The following is a 15,397-nucleotide window of genomic DNA, read 5'->3' as shown; positions in this document are numbered from 1 at the left end:
ATTAGCCTATAACCACATGTCCCTTTCCTGTGCAGGCTATTATGGTTAACAAGCAAAATTCTGTCACTCACATTGACTGAGAGGCCAAACATTTAAAGGCTCTCCAGTGGGCTAATTCAAATGTGATTGACATGGCGAAGAAACCTAATAGCTGAAGAGTGCTCGGCGGACTCTGGCCCAGATTTATATCTTGGTGGTAAGGATACTTCGTCGCAACAGAGTATTCTTACTGCCAAGAAAAAGGCCCTCCAGCCTGATTTATATGTGGGAAGACCATTGGTGTAACCATATCGGAGACTTCTCGATCTCCACCATGGTTACACCCCTCCAACGGCCAGACAGAGTAAAAGGCATTCTGAGGCTGAACTATGTGTCTGCCCACCTAATTTAGATGGATGGATGTACAGGTCAGTCTTCACTGACCGTCACTGCCAGGAAAACCCTGGTGGTGTCGGCAGAGAAAACTGTCTAATGCCCCTCTTCGAATTGGAGATAACTCCAATGACGAGTGGGGCATTTTTTATTTTCAAAAAGAAAATCCAACTTCTGTATGTATTTAAAAAAATATATATATGTTTAATGCGCAGCTCCACCACGTTGATGGAGCCATATGTCAAACTTAAAAAAGCATTGGCAGGAACAGCCTTGATGGCGCTTCCTGCCAATACTTTTTAAATAACCACCAGCTTGGCAGACGTAGTAGCCTTGGATTGGCAGGTGTTAAGTCCTCCGCTAGTCCAACGGAGAATACTCCATCTGCCAAAATTTTGATCTGGCCCTCAGTGTCCCATTCTGAATATGTTAGTCTGTAGAATGATCCAATATGTGAATTACACTCCAACTAAGCAATTGGTAAATTGGGCTGCATTGAGACCCTATAGGTGTATGTATTAATATTTTATGTATTCTCATTGTTTTTAGTGATTACAAGAGGGTGGCAAAGACCTAAAGCTTTTTCTAGGTCATATCTCATAATGGATTAAAAGAGTTTGTTGGATATAAATGCTGTGGAACAGGAGGTGAAGGGTGAAGACAAACACTTATTATACATTTCTACATGGTTATACTTCCTGTGAGTGGTAATCAGGTTGGAGAAGAGAATATAACAAAAAAGATATGTAAGAAATTGGGAAATGAGTTGAAGTGGGTGAATGCACATATCAAATAATTGCCACAGTCCTTTTCAGTGTGAAATCTCAAGGTCACTAAAGTAACCTAAGCTCAACTCCTTGGTAGCTATGGCTCAGAGTAGAAAGGCTTAAGATAAAGGCAATGCGTGACGTATTTATGCAGCACTCAAACAGTTATAAAGTCAAAAATCAACACAAGAAAAATCTCAAACCAATTTTGAAAAATACATTAAATCTGAATTTTTGTAAATAAATAGATGCAAAAATAACACAAATTCAGGAAGAGGGACTGCAGTAATGATTTTTTTGTAAATTCAAAATAGCACTAAAAAGCATGAGATGCCAATTTAGATCATTTGGGTGTGCCTGACAGGTACCTAGGTGTAAGTTAATGCTGACTACGATGGTGCAAGGGGCTGTTAAAGAAACCAGGTTCCACATGGGCAGAGGTTTTACCTTCTGGCTTGGGACCTGATTTAGATCTTGGCGGATGGGCTACTCCGTCACAACGGTGACGGATATCCCGTCCACAGAAATATAAATTATGGGATATAATGAGATTTATATTTCAGCGGTTGGGATATCCGTCACCGTTGTGACAGAGTAACCCATTCGCCAAGATCTAAATCAGGCCTTTAGTCTCGGGAATGAAAGTCAAAAATACTTAATATGGCAAGACCCTAGGGGGCAGATGTACAAGCCTCTTGCACCCCCGGTGCATCACTTTTTGTGGCGCACCAGCAACTAATTTTGCTGTCCCATTTTTACAAGGGCAGGAAAAGCCACACTGGGTGACTTTTTCTGTCCATATAAACACGGCCCCATTTGACGCAGCACTTTGCGAGAAAGGGGTGTTCCATGGGTGTTGCTGTGGGTGTTCCCACGCAAAATCCATGGAACCTGACACATTTCCAGATTTACAAGAAATCGTAAATCTGGAAATGCGTCTGAATGCTACTGGTCCTCAGGGAAGATGTAGGGGGCCGCGACGAGGAGAAATGTAGTAATTTCTCCTTGTTGTTTTCCTCCATTCTGCAGCACACATAGAAAGAGAAAATCAACTCTGGTGATTGTTTATCTACAGGAAGGTGTCCCTTCCTGCACATAAATAATCATTTAAACAATGACGTTTTGCAAGTTCTATGTGCGCTAATGCAGCACACATAGAAGTTGTAAAACGCCATTTCTGATTGTTTATGTGCAGGAAGGGAGCAATTCCTGCACATAAACAATTGTCCCCGTGACGCAGGCATCCTTGCACCATAGTGCAAGAGTGCCTGCGTCGGCACATGGCAGCAGTTTGTGCACCAGTGAAGGGGGAAGCACAAAGATGCGACATATTGTTATAAATATGTCGCATTCCTGTGCTTCGAAACTAACGTGCTGAAGCAAAATGACTTGCTGCACTGTGCTGAGTTAATTTCTTGTAAACCTGCCCCTAGGTAGTGCCTGAAAACAGCTCCATGTCTTCTGATAGCTAGTGGGTGAGGTGTCGGTGAAGCCGTTAATTTTTAGAGGGACAGCTCTGAGTGATATAAATTTGAACTTCGCTCCCAATGAAGGTGTCTTTCTGAATGGATACTTTTCTCAAACAAAAAAGAGAGGGGGGGACAAGGAGCTGATTAGAAAGAGGTCCTGAACCAATGCTCCCAAAATCAGTACAAAATCACAATGGATGGTTTCAGTTCCTACAAGAAGAGGGATATACAGCCAACAGTTATATGCTGTAACAAATATGGGGGATGTCTCCATAGGATAGGTGAGTATGCAGAGAGGAGAAAGGGTACTCCTTTGTGTGGTACGTGGTGCCCTCACACACCCTTATGAGTGTATAGCATCATCATTGGGCAAAGTTGCTCCTCGTAGGGGTGGCGCTGCAGTCCCTCACGGGCCCCGAGGGGCTCTCTAGCGGAGATCTTTTAGGAGTTGCCGCATTTGTGACTGAGGGTGTGTGGGTGGGAAGTGATAGTGAGTGCAGATTAAAATGAGTCAGGAGGCCCTAATAACTTTATTTGAAGGACCCCTGATCCAGAATAAAAATCCACGGGGATGGAGATACACAGTTGTGCCGTTTGGAGAGGGGAAACAAGACCAAATAGATTCCCACTTCTCTCAACCCGTGTGGTGTGTAACTAAGTGTTGTTTAAAGAGGGGTCGACATGTTTCGCGCTATAATTTGGTCCCTAAAGGATCCCAGAGCGCTTCATCAGGACCAGGTAGAAAATAGAAAACGGGAATCAGGAAAAGACACCCTGTATTCCTTTGTATATCCTAATTAAGGTATGTTTGACACTTATTGTCTTAGGACCTGTTATTATACAGACGTCCTTCTTCACAGCCTAAAATGGAGACAAAAACGGGGGGGGGGGGGGGAAAGGAAAAAGAAAAAGACAAGAAAAAGAGCCTAGTGACATATCAGTTAAATATGGTACTATAGGATAAGCTCGAAATCACATGTGCACAATGTGTGCCCAGGTGCCAGATGCATGAGACATATCACGGGCGTGTGCGCGTCCTGTGAATCATGCATCTCTTGAAAAGTGCTGTAGGTGGCCTTGCACATAGGTGAAATAAGGCGGTCGTGTGCTATATGTTCTACCGTGACTTAGATTCACAAGGTGAACTATGGCGCCTCGGAGTGAATGTGACTGCTGAAACTATGCAGTATGGCATACATTCGAAATAACTGGTGAGTGGATGGAGGGAAGTACCGAATAGTGGTGGTAGCTGAAGGGGTAATGAATACCTGCCACCTGGTGCAAATCATGTATGATACGATAGACACCACTGGACGGAATCCTCACTTAAAGGAATGGAGTCGCGCTAATTAATGTCTCGGCCCCAGCACATGTAGAAACGGGGACGACAAGCCCGGTGTGAGACGGCATGCGTAAGTGCGATAAGAACGTAATTGTAAAGATATCGCGTAGGGTAAACAGTTTATACACAGTAACCTAAGTGTAGTAAAAAAATATGGCGTGTTGATACAAGAGAGCAGAAAGCATACCCTCCCTGAATCGGAGAAGGGCTCCGTCGGATGTACCACGGGGTGAGGCTATGTAAAAGCAAGTAGAAAAACACAACATTGCAGGAAGAGACACAGACGGTATTGTCAGGAACACAACCTAGGTACTATATGAATGGAGAAAGGGAAGGGTAACTTACTAGAAATCCAGCCTCACGTCACGGGAAACCTACCCGTACTGCGGTACTTCCGGTAGCATTCTGAACCGAAAGAAAGATCTCCATAAATACCGCTATTGGCTTGATTGCAGGCTGGGGTGGTGACGTCATCACGCTGCGTGAAGGGAGAAAGTAAGCCTAGCGGGGGATGAAGCGGCCATCATTGAATGGTCAACGGGAGGTTCCAACGTAGGAGCAAAACTATGTACTCTTGTTGCTGTGCTCTACCAAATCGTGCAGTGGCTAAAGGATGAATAGGAATAAGATTCCTAAAACATAAATAAACCCCTTTATAAGGGATTAGTCTCAGTAACGTGAAGATGTCACGAGAGGCGGGACCAAGTCGCGGTCCAAAGGGAGCTAATGTTACGTTTCTGAGTGCGAAGTGAGCGTAACACAGAGGGAGTCCCCAGCTCAGGGGGCGCCCCCCTGAGCTGGGGACTCCCTCTGTGTTACGCTCACTTCGCACTCAGAAACGTAACATTAGCTCCCTTTGGACCGCGACTTGGTCCCGCCTCTCGTGACATCTTCACGTTACTGAGACTAATCCCTTATAAAGGGGTTTATTTATGTTTTAGGAATCTTATTCCTATTCATCCTTTAGCCACTGCACGATTTGGTAGAGCACAGCAACAAGAGTACATAGTTTTGCTCCTACGTTGGAACCTCCCGTTGACCATTCAATGATGGCCGCTTCATCCCCCGCTAGGCTTACTTTCTCCCTTCACGCAGCGTGATGACGTCACCACCCCAGCCTGCAATCAAGCCAATAGCGGTATTTATGGAGATCTTTCTTTCGGTTCAGAATGCTACCGGAAGTACCGCAGTACGGGTAGGTTTCCCGTGACGTGAGGCTGGATTTCTAGTAAGTTACCCTTCCCTTTCTCCATTCATATAGTACCTAGGTTGTGTTCCTGACAATACCGTCTGTGTCTCTTCCTGCAATGTTGTGTTTTTCTACTTGCTTTTACATAGCCTCACCCCGTGGTACATCCGACGGAGCCCTTCTCCGATCCAGGGAGGGTATGCTTTCTGCTCTCTTGTATCAACACGCCATATTTTTTTACTACACCTAGGTTACTGTGTATAAACTGTTTACCCTACGCGATATCTTTACAATTACGTTCTTATCGCACTTACGCATGCCGTCTCACACCGGGCTTGTCGTCCCCGTTTCTACATGTGCTGGGGCCGAGACATTAATTAGCGCGACTCCATTCCTTTAAGTGAGGATTCCGTCCAGTGGTGTCTATCGTATCATACGGATTTGCACCAGGTGGCAGGTATTCATTACCCCTTCAGCTACCACCACTATTCGGTACTTCCCTCCATCCACTCACCAGTTATTTCGAATGTATGCCATACTGCATAGTTTCAGCAGTCACATTCACTCCGAGGCGGCATTGTTCACCTTGTGAATCTAAGTCACGGAAGAACATATAGCACACGACCGCCTTATTTCACCTATGTGCAAGGCCACCTACAGCACTTTTCAAGAGATGCATGATTCACAGGACGCGCACACGCCCGTGATATGTCTCATGCATCTGGCACCTGGGCACACATTGTGCACATGTGATTTCGAGCTTATCCTATAGTACCATATTTAACTGATATGTCACTAGGCTCTTTTTCTTGTCTTTTTCTTTTTCCTTTCCCCCCCCCCCCTTTTTTTTTGTCTCCATTTTAGGCTGTGAAGAAGGACGTCTGTATAATAACAGGCCCTAAGACAATAGGTGTCAAACATACCTTAATTAGGATATACAAAGGAATACAGGGTGTCTTTTCCTGATTCCCGTTTTCTATTTTCTACCTGGTCCTGATGAAGCGCTCTGGGATCCTTTAGGGACCGAATTATAGCGCAAAACATGTCGACCCCTCTTTAAACAACACTTAGTTACACACCACACGGGTTGAGAGAAGTGGGAATCTATTTGGTCTTGTTTCCCCTCTCCAAACGGCACAACTGTGTATCTCCATCCCCGTGGATTTTTATTCTGGATCAGGGGTTCTTCAAATAAAGTTATTAGGGCCTCCTGACTCATTTTAATCTGCACTCACTATCACTTCCCACCCACACACCCTCAGTCACAAATGCGGCAACTCCTAAAAGATCTCCGCTAGTGAGCCCCTCGGGGCCCGTGAGGGACTGCAGCGCCACCCCCACGAGGAGCAACTTTGCCCAATGATGATGCTATACACTCGTAAGGGTGTGTGAGGGCACCACGTACCACACAAAGGAGTACCCTTTCTCCTCTCTGCATACTCATCTATCCTATGGAGACATCCCCCATATTTGTTACAGCATATAACTGTTGGCTGTAAATCCCTCTTCTTGTAGGAACTGAAACCATCCATTGTGATTTTGGATACTTTTCTCACCTTCATTTGGTGAAGATTACTAACTTTGGACTTGGTCACTTTTTTGGAGCTCAGATTCTTCCAGCGGGGCAAGGTTGCAGGGATAGCTGATGAGGGATCCACAAGGCCGGATACCTTCTTCAAGAGATCCCGTTGATTAGGATTTGCTGCTGCAGAATGGGAGCAACATGGATCTTTGCTCAGCTGCAACACTCCTCTGTTGGATCAGCTTGGTTGGTTGGTACAGGTCATCTGCGTTGGTTTTCATGACAGAAAGTAGGCAAAAAGTTTATAAATTCTAAATTTTAGGATTTGATATGAGGCATACACTTTGACACGAGCCAAGGGTCCAAGACCTTGGGCACAGCACATGTGGCGCACTCCAGCAGAGTCTAGAAGGATGGTCCAGGCCAGGTCCAGTTGAAAATGGTTCGCTAGGAATGCAGGAAAAGGGCCTCTAGAACCTTGTTGTGTCTCTGTAGATCAAAAAAAAGGTTGGTCTAATGACCCTCGGAGCCACTTCTAGGATCACCCGTATAAGGAATGCAGGTCCAGTCTTCTCAGATCTTCAGACAGGAGGGCAATCCTCTTATGAATCTTCCTCAGGTCCAGCAGTGCTCTGAGGAGGGTACTGTGGGTGCCACATTAATGGCTGGCACCCACCTGTGGGTGGCAGTGACCTCCCTAACCAATGGGGTAAAAGTTCACAGGGGCACTCCTAGCTACATTTGCAGCAATTTCAGTGTGCCCTACTGAAAACAGTCGAACAGTGCTCCTCTCTGCTCAGTATAGCAGAACCTTTCTTGCCTTTGTACACGTCTCCTGTGCCAACCCTAAAGGTGTGGCCAGGGAAATGACCAACCCGTCCTGTGTGGTCACTCGAAACAGGTTCTGGGGCAGTTCCCCCTGCCACTGAGCTTGGTGCTTGTCTGGCTAGGGAGACAAAGGAAGGAGGCAGGCCAGGTATTAGCTCCATCTACCTGTGACAGGGCAGGCCTCTTTGAAGTTAATTAGGTTCCCGGGCACAGCCCAGATGGTCACCCTGTCAAAGAAACAGAACACCTCCCCACACCCAGGGCCTCTTTCTCAGCTCTGGAAGCAAGTTCACACCTCATCAAAGGGGCTGTTTAGCTTTTGAGTGACAGCTGGAAGGTCACCCAAATTTCCTTCTAGAGGTTTTAGACAGGTAACTGGTAACTTTCTAAAAGTACAGGCTCTAAAATATACATTAAAAATATGACTTAACTAATAAATTGGGCATGTAATATATATTTTTTTAATGACCATGAATGAACAATCTCGCTGTTTCCTAGGTCGAAATAACAATATTAAATCTAATATTGTATCCCAATGCTTTCCTATGGAACATAGAAAATTGGCTGTAGGTACTTTTCATTGTAAGGGCATGTTTAACACTAAACATCTACATTTAAATATTATGCACCCTGTCTTATGAGAAGTAAGGCCAAGTTAGGGGTGATTAATTAGTATTTAAAGGAAGGTTTAGATCTGTCAAAAGGGATTATTGTGACAGGTTGAATTTGCAGTGAATACCCTGCACAGTCTAGCAGGCCTGCAATCATGTTTGCATAGCTACCGCAGTGGGTGGATGGATGAGCGCTGCAGCCCAATAAAGACATTTAACTTACAGGCTCTGGGTACACCTTGGGTGCCATATACTTGATACTTAATGGTAAGGTAAATATCCTTCTTGGGGAAATGCCAAATTCTTCATGTTGAAAAGGAGAGCACAGGCACTTTACCGGTGGTTAGCAGGCAAAAATCTGGGATACACCATGAAAAAGCTGGTCATTGCCAATAGGCTCAAACGTGTAGCCATCCTTAAGTGTGAGGATCAAACTCAACCATTCCTCAGTAAACAGAGTTTGGCTTTACAAACAAAATGAAAACCTTCTTTGTTTTCATGCTCTCTTATGACACTGACTGGGGCAAAATGAATTTGTACTTTATCAGTGTTGCAGTCAGTCTTAAAAATACTTCCTATGTGATTCTAATCTGGTATCCCAATTAAGGTTATTTTTTTGGGGGGAGGACAGTTATTTACCAGAAGCAGAGGCATGAAATTTGTTCAAATAAATGCAACTAATGCAGCAGTTTCTATTACAACCTTTACTACATGTCATTGTTTAAAGGCAGAGTTCTAGGGTAGAACACATCCAAAACCACGAAAATAAATATGTGCACAAATAACCAAAACCTACAAAATTATTCACATGCTTACCCCCTGGCATGGCCACACTGAAGGCTTTCGACGGAGGCCCCTGACCTCTTCTATTTGCTGCACGGATTTTGAAGACATAGCGTTCACCAGGCTGCAGACCCTCTATAGTAGTGGATGTTGCATGTCCAGGAACGGTGATGGTTGTTCCTCCAAATGGTTTCAGAGCTGGTGCATAGGAGATAATGTATTCTGAAATGATTTGACAGATAGTTAGAAGACGGAAATGGCAATAGTCAGATTGTAAAGAGGGCGTGAATTACAATGTGAATTACTAGCAGCCCGTGATTAGCAGCAGTCAACAGTTGAGAGACACACATGTTATGAATAAATGCAGATAACTTAAAGTATAGTTGTCAAAATGTCTTCTGTACTCCATGGGCCAGATTTATATAGGCTCCTGTTTGCTATTTCCTAATAGCAAATTTTTGTGATTGACTATAAGGAAATCACAAACAGCTATGTACAACAATGTCTTTTACATTGTTTGCGATTCCCAATGGGTCATTAACGTACCGGCCTCATTAATATTCATGAAGCAGGTAGCAATTTGCGACCCCATTGGGAATGGCTGGCACTCACAGGGATGGTGGCCTGGTGGGGTCAGCAGACAACTATGTCTGTGACTGCTTTTTAAATAATGCGTTTTTTTATTTTGAAATGCAGCCTATTTTCCTCAATGAAAAACAGGATGCATTTAAAGAAGAAAAATGTTTCATTTTTTAAGAGTAGGCAGTGAAAGACAGGGGGCAGAGCAATGGCGGCTCCTCCGCTAAGGCAGAGGAGCGTCGCCCCACTGCTTCTTGAGCAGTGCAAAACAAAAAAGAAAATGATAATAACAAGAATTTATTATCATTTTATATTTCTTTGCTCCAGCTAGGTCGGGCGCGGCTGGCACTCTACAGTGGGAGCAAGAGTGATTTGCACTCCCTCCCTACTTGCGCATGAGGGCTTGACCGGCCCTCTATGACCGGCCCTCTAGGGTTGGCCAAACCATCATGCGCATTTGGCATGCCCTCCATTGGGCTGTGTTGCACAGCCCCATGGAGAATATGTCCAGCCTCCACAGGCACTGCCCGAGCAGCCAAACAGTATGCTCAGACAAATCATGTCACTGCTCAGGCAGCGTCCTGATTGGCTTTGAGACTCCAGAAGCCTGAGTGCTTCCGGTGCTGCCAGCAGAGAGAGGAGAAACGTGTGGCAGTGGGAGAGGCATGCGGTGGCGGGGAAGGTGTTTTTTTTTTTTCACCAGCCACCACCCCACTCCCCTGAGAGGCAGCCGCCACTGGGGCAGGGAGGGGGATAAAATGACATAGAAAGACATGGGTGAAATCTGCAAGGTTAGAATAACATGTCAACATCAAATACATATTATACATGTTCGTGAAGATTTCCAAACTTACGACAGCCTGAGTGTTCACCTGAGGTGCATTTCATTTTCTTGACTGCCGCCAACACTGCCGGGGAAGCACTAACAACTGCTCTATTAGGTGCTACCTAAGAAAGCAGAAAGTCTATATACGTCGAGGAATTTCATGATGGGTATGTGACACCTCAGCATACAAAAGAAGCTTTGTTTACAATCTGTCACTTTTACATGTGGAATTTCAGAATTTCTTTATGCATACAAGGGTCTCACATCTGAAGTATTTTGTTTCCATTGAGCCTTCTGAGATTCTGCCACATATTGATCCCACCCTGTTTCTTTGTCTTGCAACTTTATAGGAATGCCACTAAAAGGGCTTTCCCAATATTGAAAAAGAGAATAGACTTAGTTTCATCACGATCATCCCATTTTTAAATGCCATTAGAGCAGCAAGTTAGTGTTGCAATGAAAAGTTGTGTCTATTTAATCTTAAAATAATGATGTCTTATGCAGTTAGATGGACGTCTGACAGAAGCCCAGGATTATCTTAAATGTGAAAAGAAATGCAAAGAAATAAATTTGCTAATTTCTATGAAAAACATTTAATTTTATTTCACAGTAATCTAAACGCTGTAAGGAAGGCAAGCCACCTTCCAAAAGTTATGGGTACCTCAAAGAACATGCACTGGCAACACCAACAGGAATCAGCTTTAAATAGCTGAGCTATTGGCTCCGCCATTGCCTATTTGGACTGGTATGTGAATGAATACATCAGCATGCTGCTGCAAACATGTCTGGCAATGTTGCAATTGGTACCTACTTAAGGAGATCCATTCCAAGGTGGCAGTCATTTTCCACGATGCATGCACACACGGGCATCACAAAGCATGTCATTACCATTTTTTTAATTTCCTATTCCAAAAAAGAATCCCCATTTTGGAGCAATACATTTCAAAAAATGTTTCTTGAAGTAATTAAATGTGTGCAAAGGCACATTTAAAAAAAGGAGTAGCCTGACAGCAAGGTTGCAGCTGCAAAACCCTGCAAAAGAATTGACAAATAACAATGAAGACAAAAAATGAACGCAAAGTGGAGGCATGAAGGAGCAACGTTGGGGCAGGCTACAAGAAAGAAAACCTACCGAACTGCAAGAGACTGGAAAAGGAGGAGTTGATGGAGCCCTAAAAAGAAAAAAAGAAAAAGGAGGGCAGGAGAAGGAAGGGATGAGCAGGGTGTGGATGTGGGGCAGCAACAGGAAAAGTGAGGAGAAGTGAAAAAGGAAGCAGCAGCACATTGGTGACAGAGCAAGAAAAGACATTCCCTCCCAAAGTGTGTTTAAAAAAACTAAAAGGTTGTTATCTGAATGCTAGTAAGGCCATCAGAGAAAGGAAACAAGTCAACCAATATCAAAACTGTGAGACTAAAATACTTCTAGGCAGATAAAACACAAGAGAAAGGGGGAGAGCCATTCCTTATATAATGGCTACAGTAGAAAAGCATAACACACACACACATGAGAAAGTAGCTAGCACAAAAAGAAACAGGGTAGCCTTAGAAGACCCAGATGAGAATAAGACAAGACGAGATAAAGTAGATTTAGAAGCACCAGATGAGTTAGACATATCACACACACTTTATAAATGAGGCCCTAAACATTAAGGGCTTTATTAATGAGCCTGCTGCCGTTGCATCACTTTTTGTGACACTGCAGCGGCGTAAAATATGCACCACACTGCGCCCTATTTACAAAGTGATGCATTTAGGCAGTTGGGTCACTTTGTAAACCCCTGGGCGTTCCGGCCCAGAATAGGCTTGTAGAAGTGTTGCAGTGGCTTGTAGAAGTGTTGCAGTGAAATCTCTAAAGCGTAATGAGTGATGCAGGTCCTTTCACACTGGACTTGCCCCAAGTGCAAAGACACATTGCTGGAGTTGCGTCTCTTTTCAGACACACTGCTTTAAATGTATTACAAAGTAATTAGTACAATACGTGGAGACTATGGAAGTTAGTGATTGCTATGTGTGTATGAAGTTACCGGCATCAGTAGCAGAAGGTGTGACATATCATCATATTCCATTAACATATGGTATATCTTGTAGTGTATTAGCAAGTTTATTTTACAGAACAGGAAAACTACAATATTATTATTCTAATGTAGATGTGATTTTTTCCGAGGTTCCTATGCGAAAGAGCATGAACCCAGTTCTTAGTACTAAAGACGCACAGTTTATGGGAGAATATTTTCTAACAATGAAGGCAATAGACATAGCTGAAGCACACAAGCACAATTTAACGTGTAAATTATACGAAGAAGAAAATATATTTTTGAATTTAGTTGAGTAAAGGAGACAGGACTTCCAGAGAAGGGCTTCTGAACCGAAACCACAGATACCTCAGTGGGCTGAGAAAGATGAAATTTATAAAACTGGAAAGAATCATGCTGCTATGTCCCTGGACTTTGAAAAAAAGGGAAGATCTGCCTCCATAGATTAAAGACTGAATATAACAATGTGTTTATTGGTTCCAGTGAATGTGAGCATAATTTCTTAATTATTGTTGGATGGGGACTAAAAGGTGGAACAGATCCAGTATTTCCTGGAATTTATTATGTATGTGGCAATAAAGCTTATTTCAGATTGCCTGATCATTGGTACCGGAGTTGCTATTTTGGAATAATTTTTCCGAAAGTGTATCATGTGAAAAGAATCACTGTAAGCAATGAAGATGCAAAAGAACTAACACGTATAAAAAGAGCTAGTTTTTCTGAAATAGTAGGTGACATTTTTGGTGCATTGATACCTTCAGTGGGAGTAATTCTGAACTCTCATAAAATTTGTCAACTTTCTACAGTAGTGGATCGGTTATCTACTGACACTGCTGGAGGGTTCTTGATGATCAATGCAGAATTGGTTGCGATCAGATCTATGATTTTGCAAAATCAACTTGCTCTTGATATATTATTGGCAAAAGAGGGCGGAGTCTGTAAAATGTTGAAAGCGCAACATTGTTGCACTTACATTTCTGATAAAAGTGTTGAAATTGGAGCATATATTAAAAATATTATGAAACTAGAAGAAAATTTGAAACCACTGGAAGTTGACAGTTTATGGAAGAAATTAATAAATAGTATTTCTACTATAGGTAGTTGGTTTTCTAATATAGGTAAAGGTATTTTAGGTTAACAATGCCAATAATGGAAATAACATTATTAGTTTTAGCAATTATGTTTTGGCACAAATGTTGCAAGAAAAGAAAGGAGTACAGAGTGAATGAAAAAGGAAAGAAGAGAAAATACGAAGAAATACAGCTGGAAGAAATAAAGGGAGATTTTTACAAAAGGATAAGGGGTTTACAGTACAAAAGAGAAAAAGAAAGAAATGAAAGAGTTGAAGAAGAAATAGAAATGGAAAAGTGCTAAAGCTGGCATCTGAATTAGTAATAGACATTGGTGATGGCATAAAATGCCATCAGAGAGGGGAATGATGGAGCAAGGTTTCGTAAAGAAGAAACATGCTCGGATGCAATCCTCTCAAGTAACGTATAATACCGTTATCAATCTGTTTGTGAATACTAATAATTACATTACACCCATTACACTGAATCTAGGGGATGCTTGCCTATGTGCATTACTAACCAGTAACCCGAGTGTCACTAAAATGGCCGACAAAACGTGGGAATTTCACTGCACATGCGTCTATTGCATCTACGTAGTATGACGTTTGTCTATGTTTGGAGGGAAAACTTTGCAGCTGTGTAATAGCTTCTAAAATGGCCACTTGAAACTCACATGTTAATGCGCATGCCTTGCTTAAACTAAACCATGCAAGTTCTACTAAATTGCTAATGCGAAAGACAGACCACGCTCGGAACCTCGGCATAATCCTCGACTACTCCCTCTCCATGAACCGCCAAATCAACGCTATCTCCTCCGCCAGTTTCAACTGCCTCCGGATCCTACGAAAAACCTTCAAGTGGATCCCCCCAGACTGCAGAAGGACCGTCACCCACGCACTCATCACCAGCAGGCTCGACTACGGCAACGCCCTCTACGCCGGTATCAACAAATCCCTACTACGCAAGCTCCAAACCATCCAAAACGTGGCGGCCAGGCTCATCCTAGGGATACCGCGCCACGAACATATGACTCCGCACCTGCGAGAACTCCACTGGCTCCCTGTCGATAAGAGGGTCAACTACAAACTACTCACACACGCCTACAAATCTCTCAACAACATCGGACCCAAATACCTGAACAACCAAATGAGTTTCCACGCACCCAAGAGGAACCTCCGCTCAGCCGACCTCGCCCTGGCCGAGGTCCCCCGCATCCACAGAAGATGATCTGGAGGGAGAGCTTTCTCCTACACCGCAGCCACTGCATGGAACACTCTCCCAGTAGAACTGAGACGCTCTCCAACCCTGAACACCTTCAGATGGGCTCTCAAGACCTAGGTTTTCGACTGATCGGAGCAACCCTGCTTTCCCCCCCCCCCCCCCCCAGCGCCTTGAGACCCTCACGGGTGAGTAGCGTGCTTTACCAACCCCTGATTGATTGATTGATATATATATAAGTTAATGGGATTAGAGTAGAGATAAGTGGTACACAGTGAATTCATTTATTTTCATATTCGAACATGTCTTTCTCTGACTTTATTGTTAGTTCGTATTTGGGCCTCAGAGGGTTACTGAAATCCCTACCCCACCTGACCTATGCGCAAGCGCATTCAACCCTGCCCGGAACAATGATGACACCGTTGAAACCCAGCCAAGGTCGCACTGGCAAGAATCTCTTGGGAACTTAACCCATCGACCCGGACAGAGGAAACAAAAATTACAATTTATTTAAAATGTGTTGATCATAATGTGAAATGCGGGTGGGAATAAAGCTTTGGGAAAGTAAATTAGGGGCGGGAACATTGAACAATGAACCTAAAGTAAAATATTACATATAGCATGGAGTGATGAACTCACCTCCTTGCCTTATCCAATCAGAAATAGGGAATTTCACGATATTGAAACATTTGGGGGTGGTACATGAACACAGAATAGTATAATTGAGGTAGGTTAGTTAGGTAGATGACACAGATCCGTCAATGACTCTAAGCAGTCAGAGACACTGT

The 15,397-nt window shown here is 43.5% G+C and overlaps 1 protein-coding gene across 1 annotated transcript in view; it reads right to left on the bottom strand.

Moving 5' to 3' along the window:
* FNDC1 (fibronectin type III domain containing 1) overlaps positions 1-15,397 on the bottom strand; it is a 1,187,183-nt gene that overhangs the window by 662,083 nt on the left and 509,703 nt on the right. Inside the window, exon 7 of the mRNA XM_085611596.1 lies at positions 8,917-9,105. Coding sequence (XP_085467722.1) covers positions 8,917-9,105 — 189 coding nt within the window. The remainder of the gene's footprint in view (positions 1-8,916; positions 9,106-15,397) is intronic.

This window comes from Triturus cristatus, chromosome 6 (genome assembly GCF_964204655.1).
Source record: "Triturus cristatus chromosome 6, aTriCri1.1, whole genome shotgun sequence".
NCBI classification, from domain to species: Eukaryota; Metazoa; Chordata; class Amphibia; order Caudata; family Salamandridae; genus Triturus; species Triturus cristatus.
Note: the sequence above shows the minus strand (reverse complement) of the source record. Positions and strands in the feature narration are given on the sequence as shown.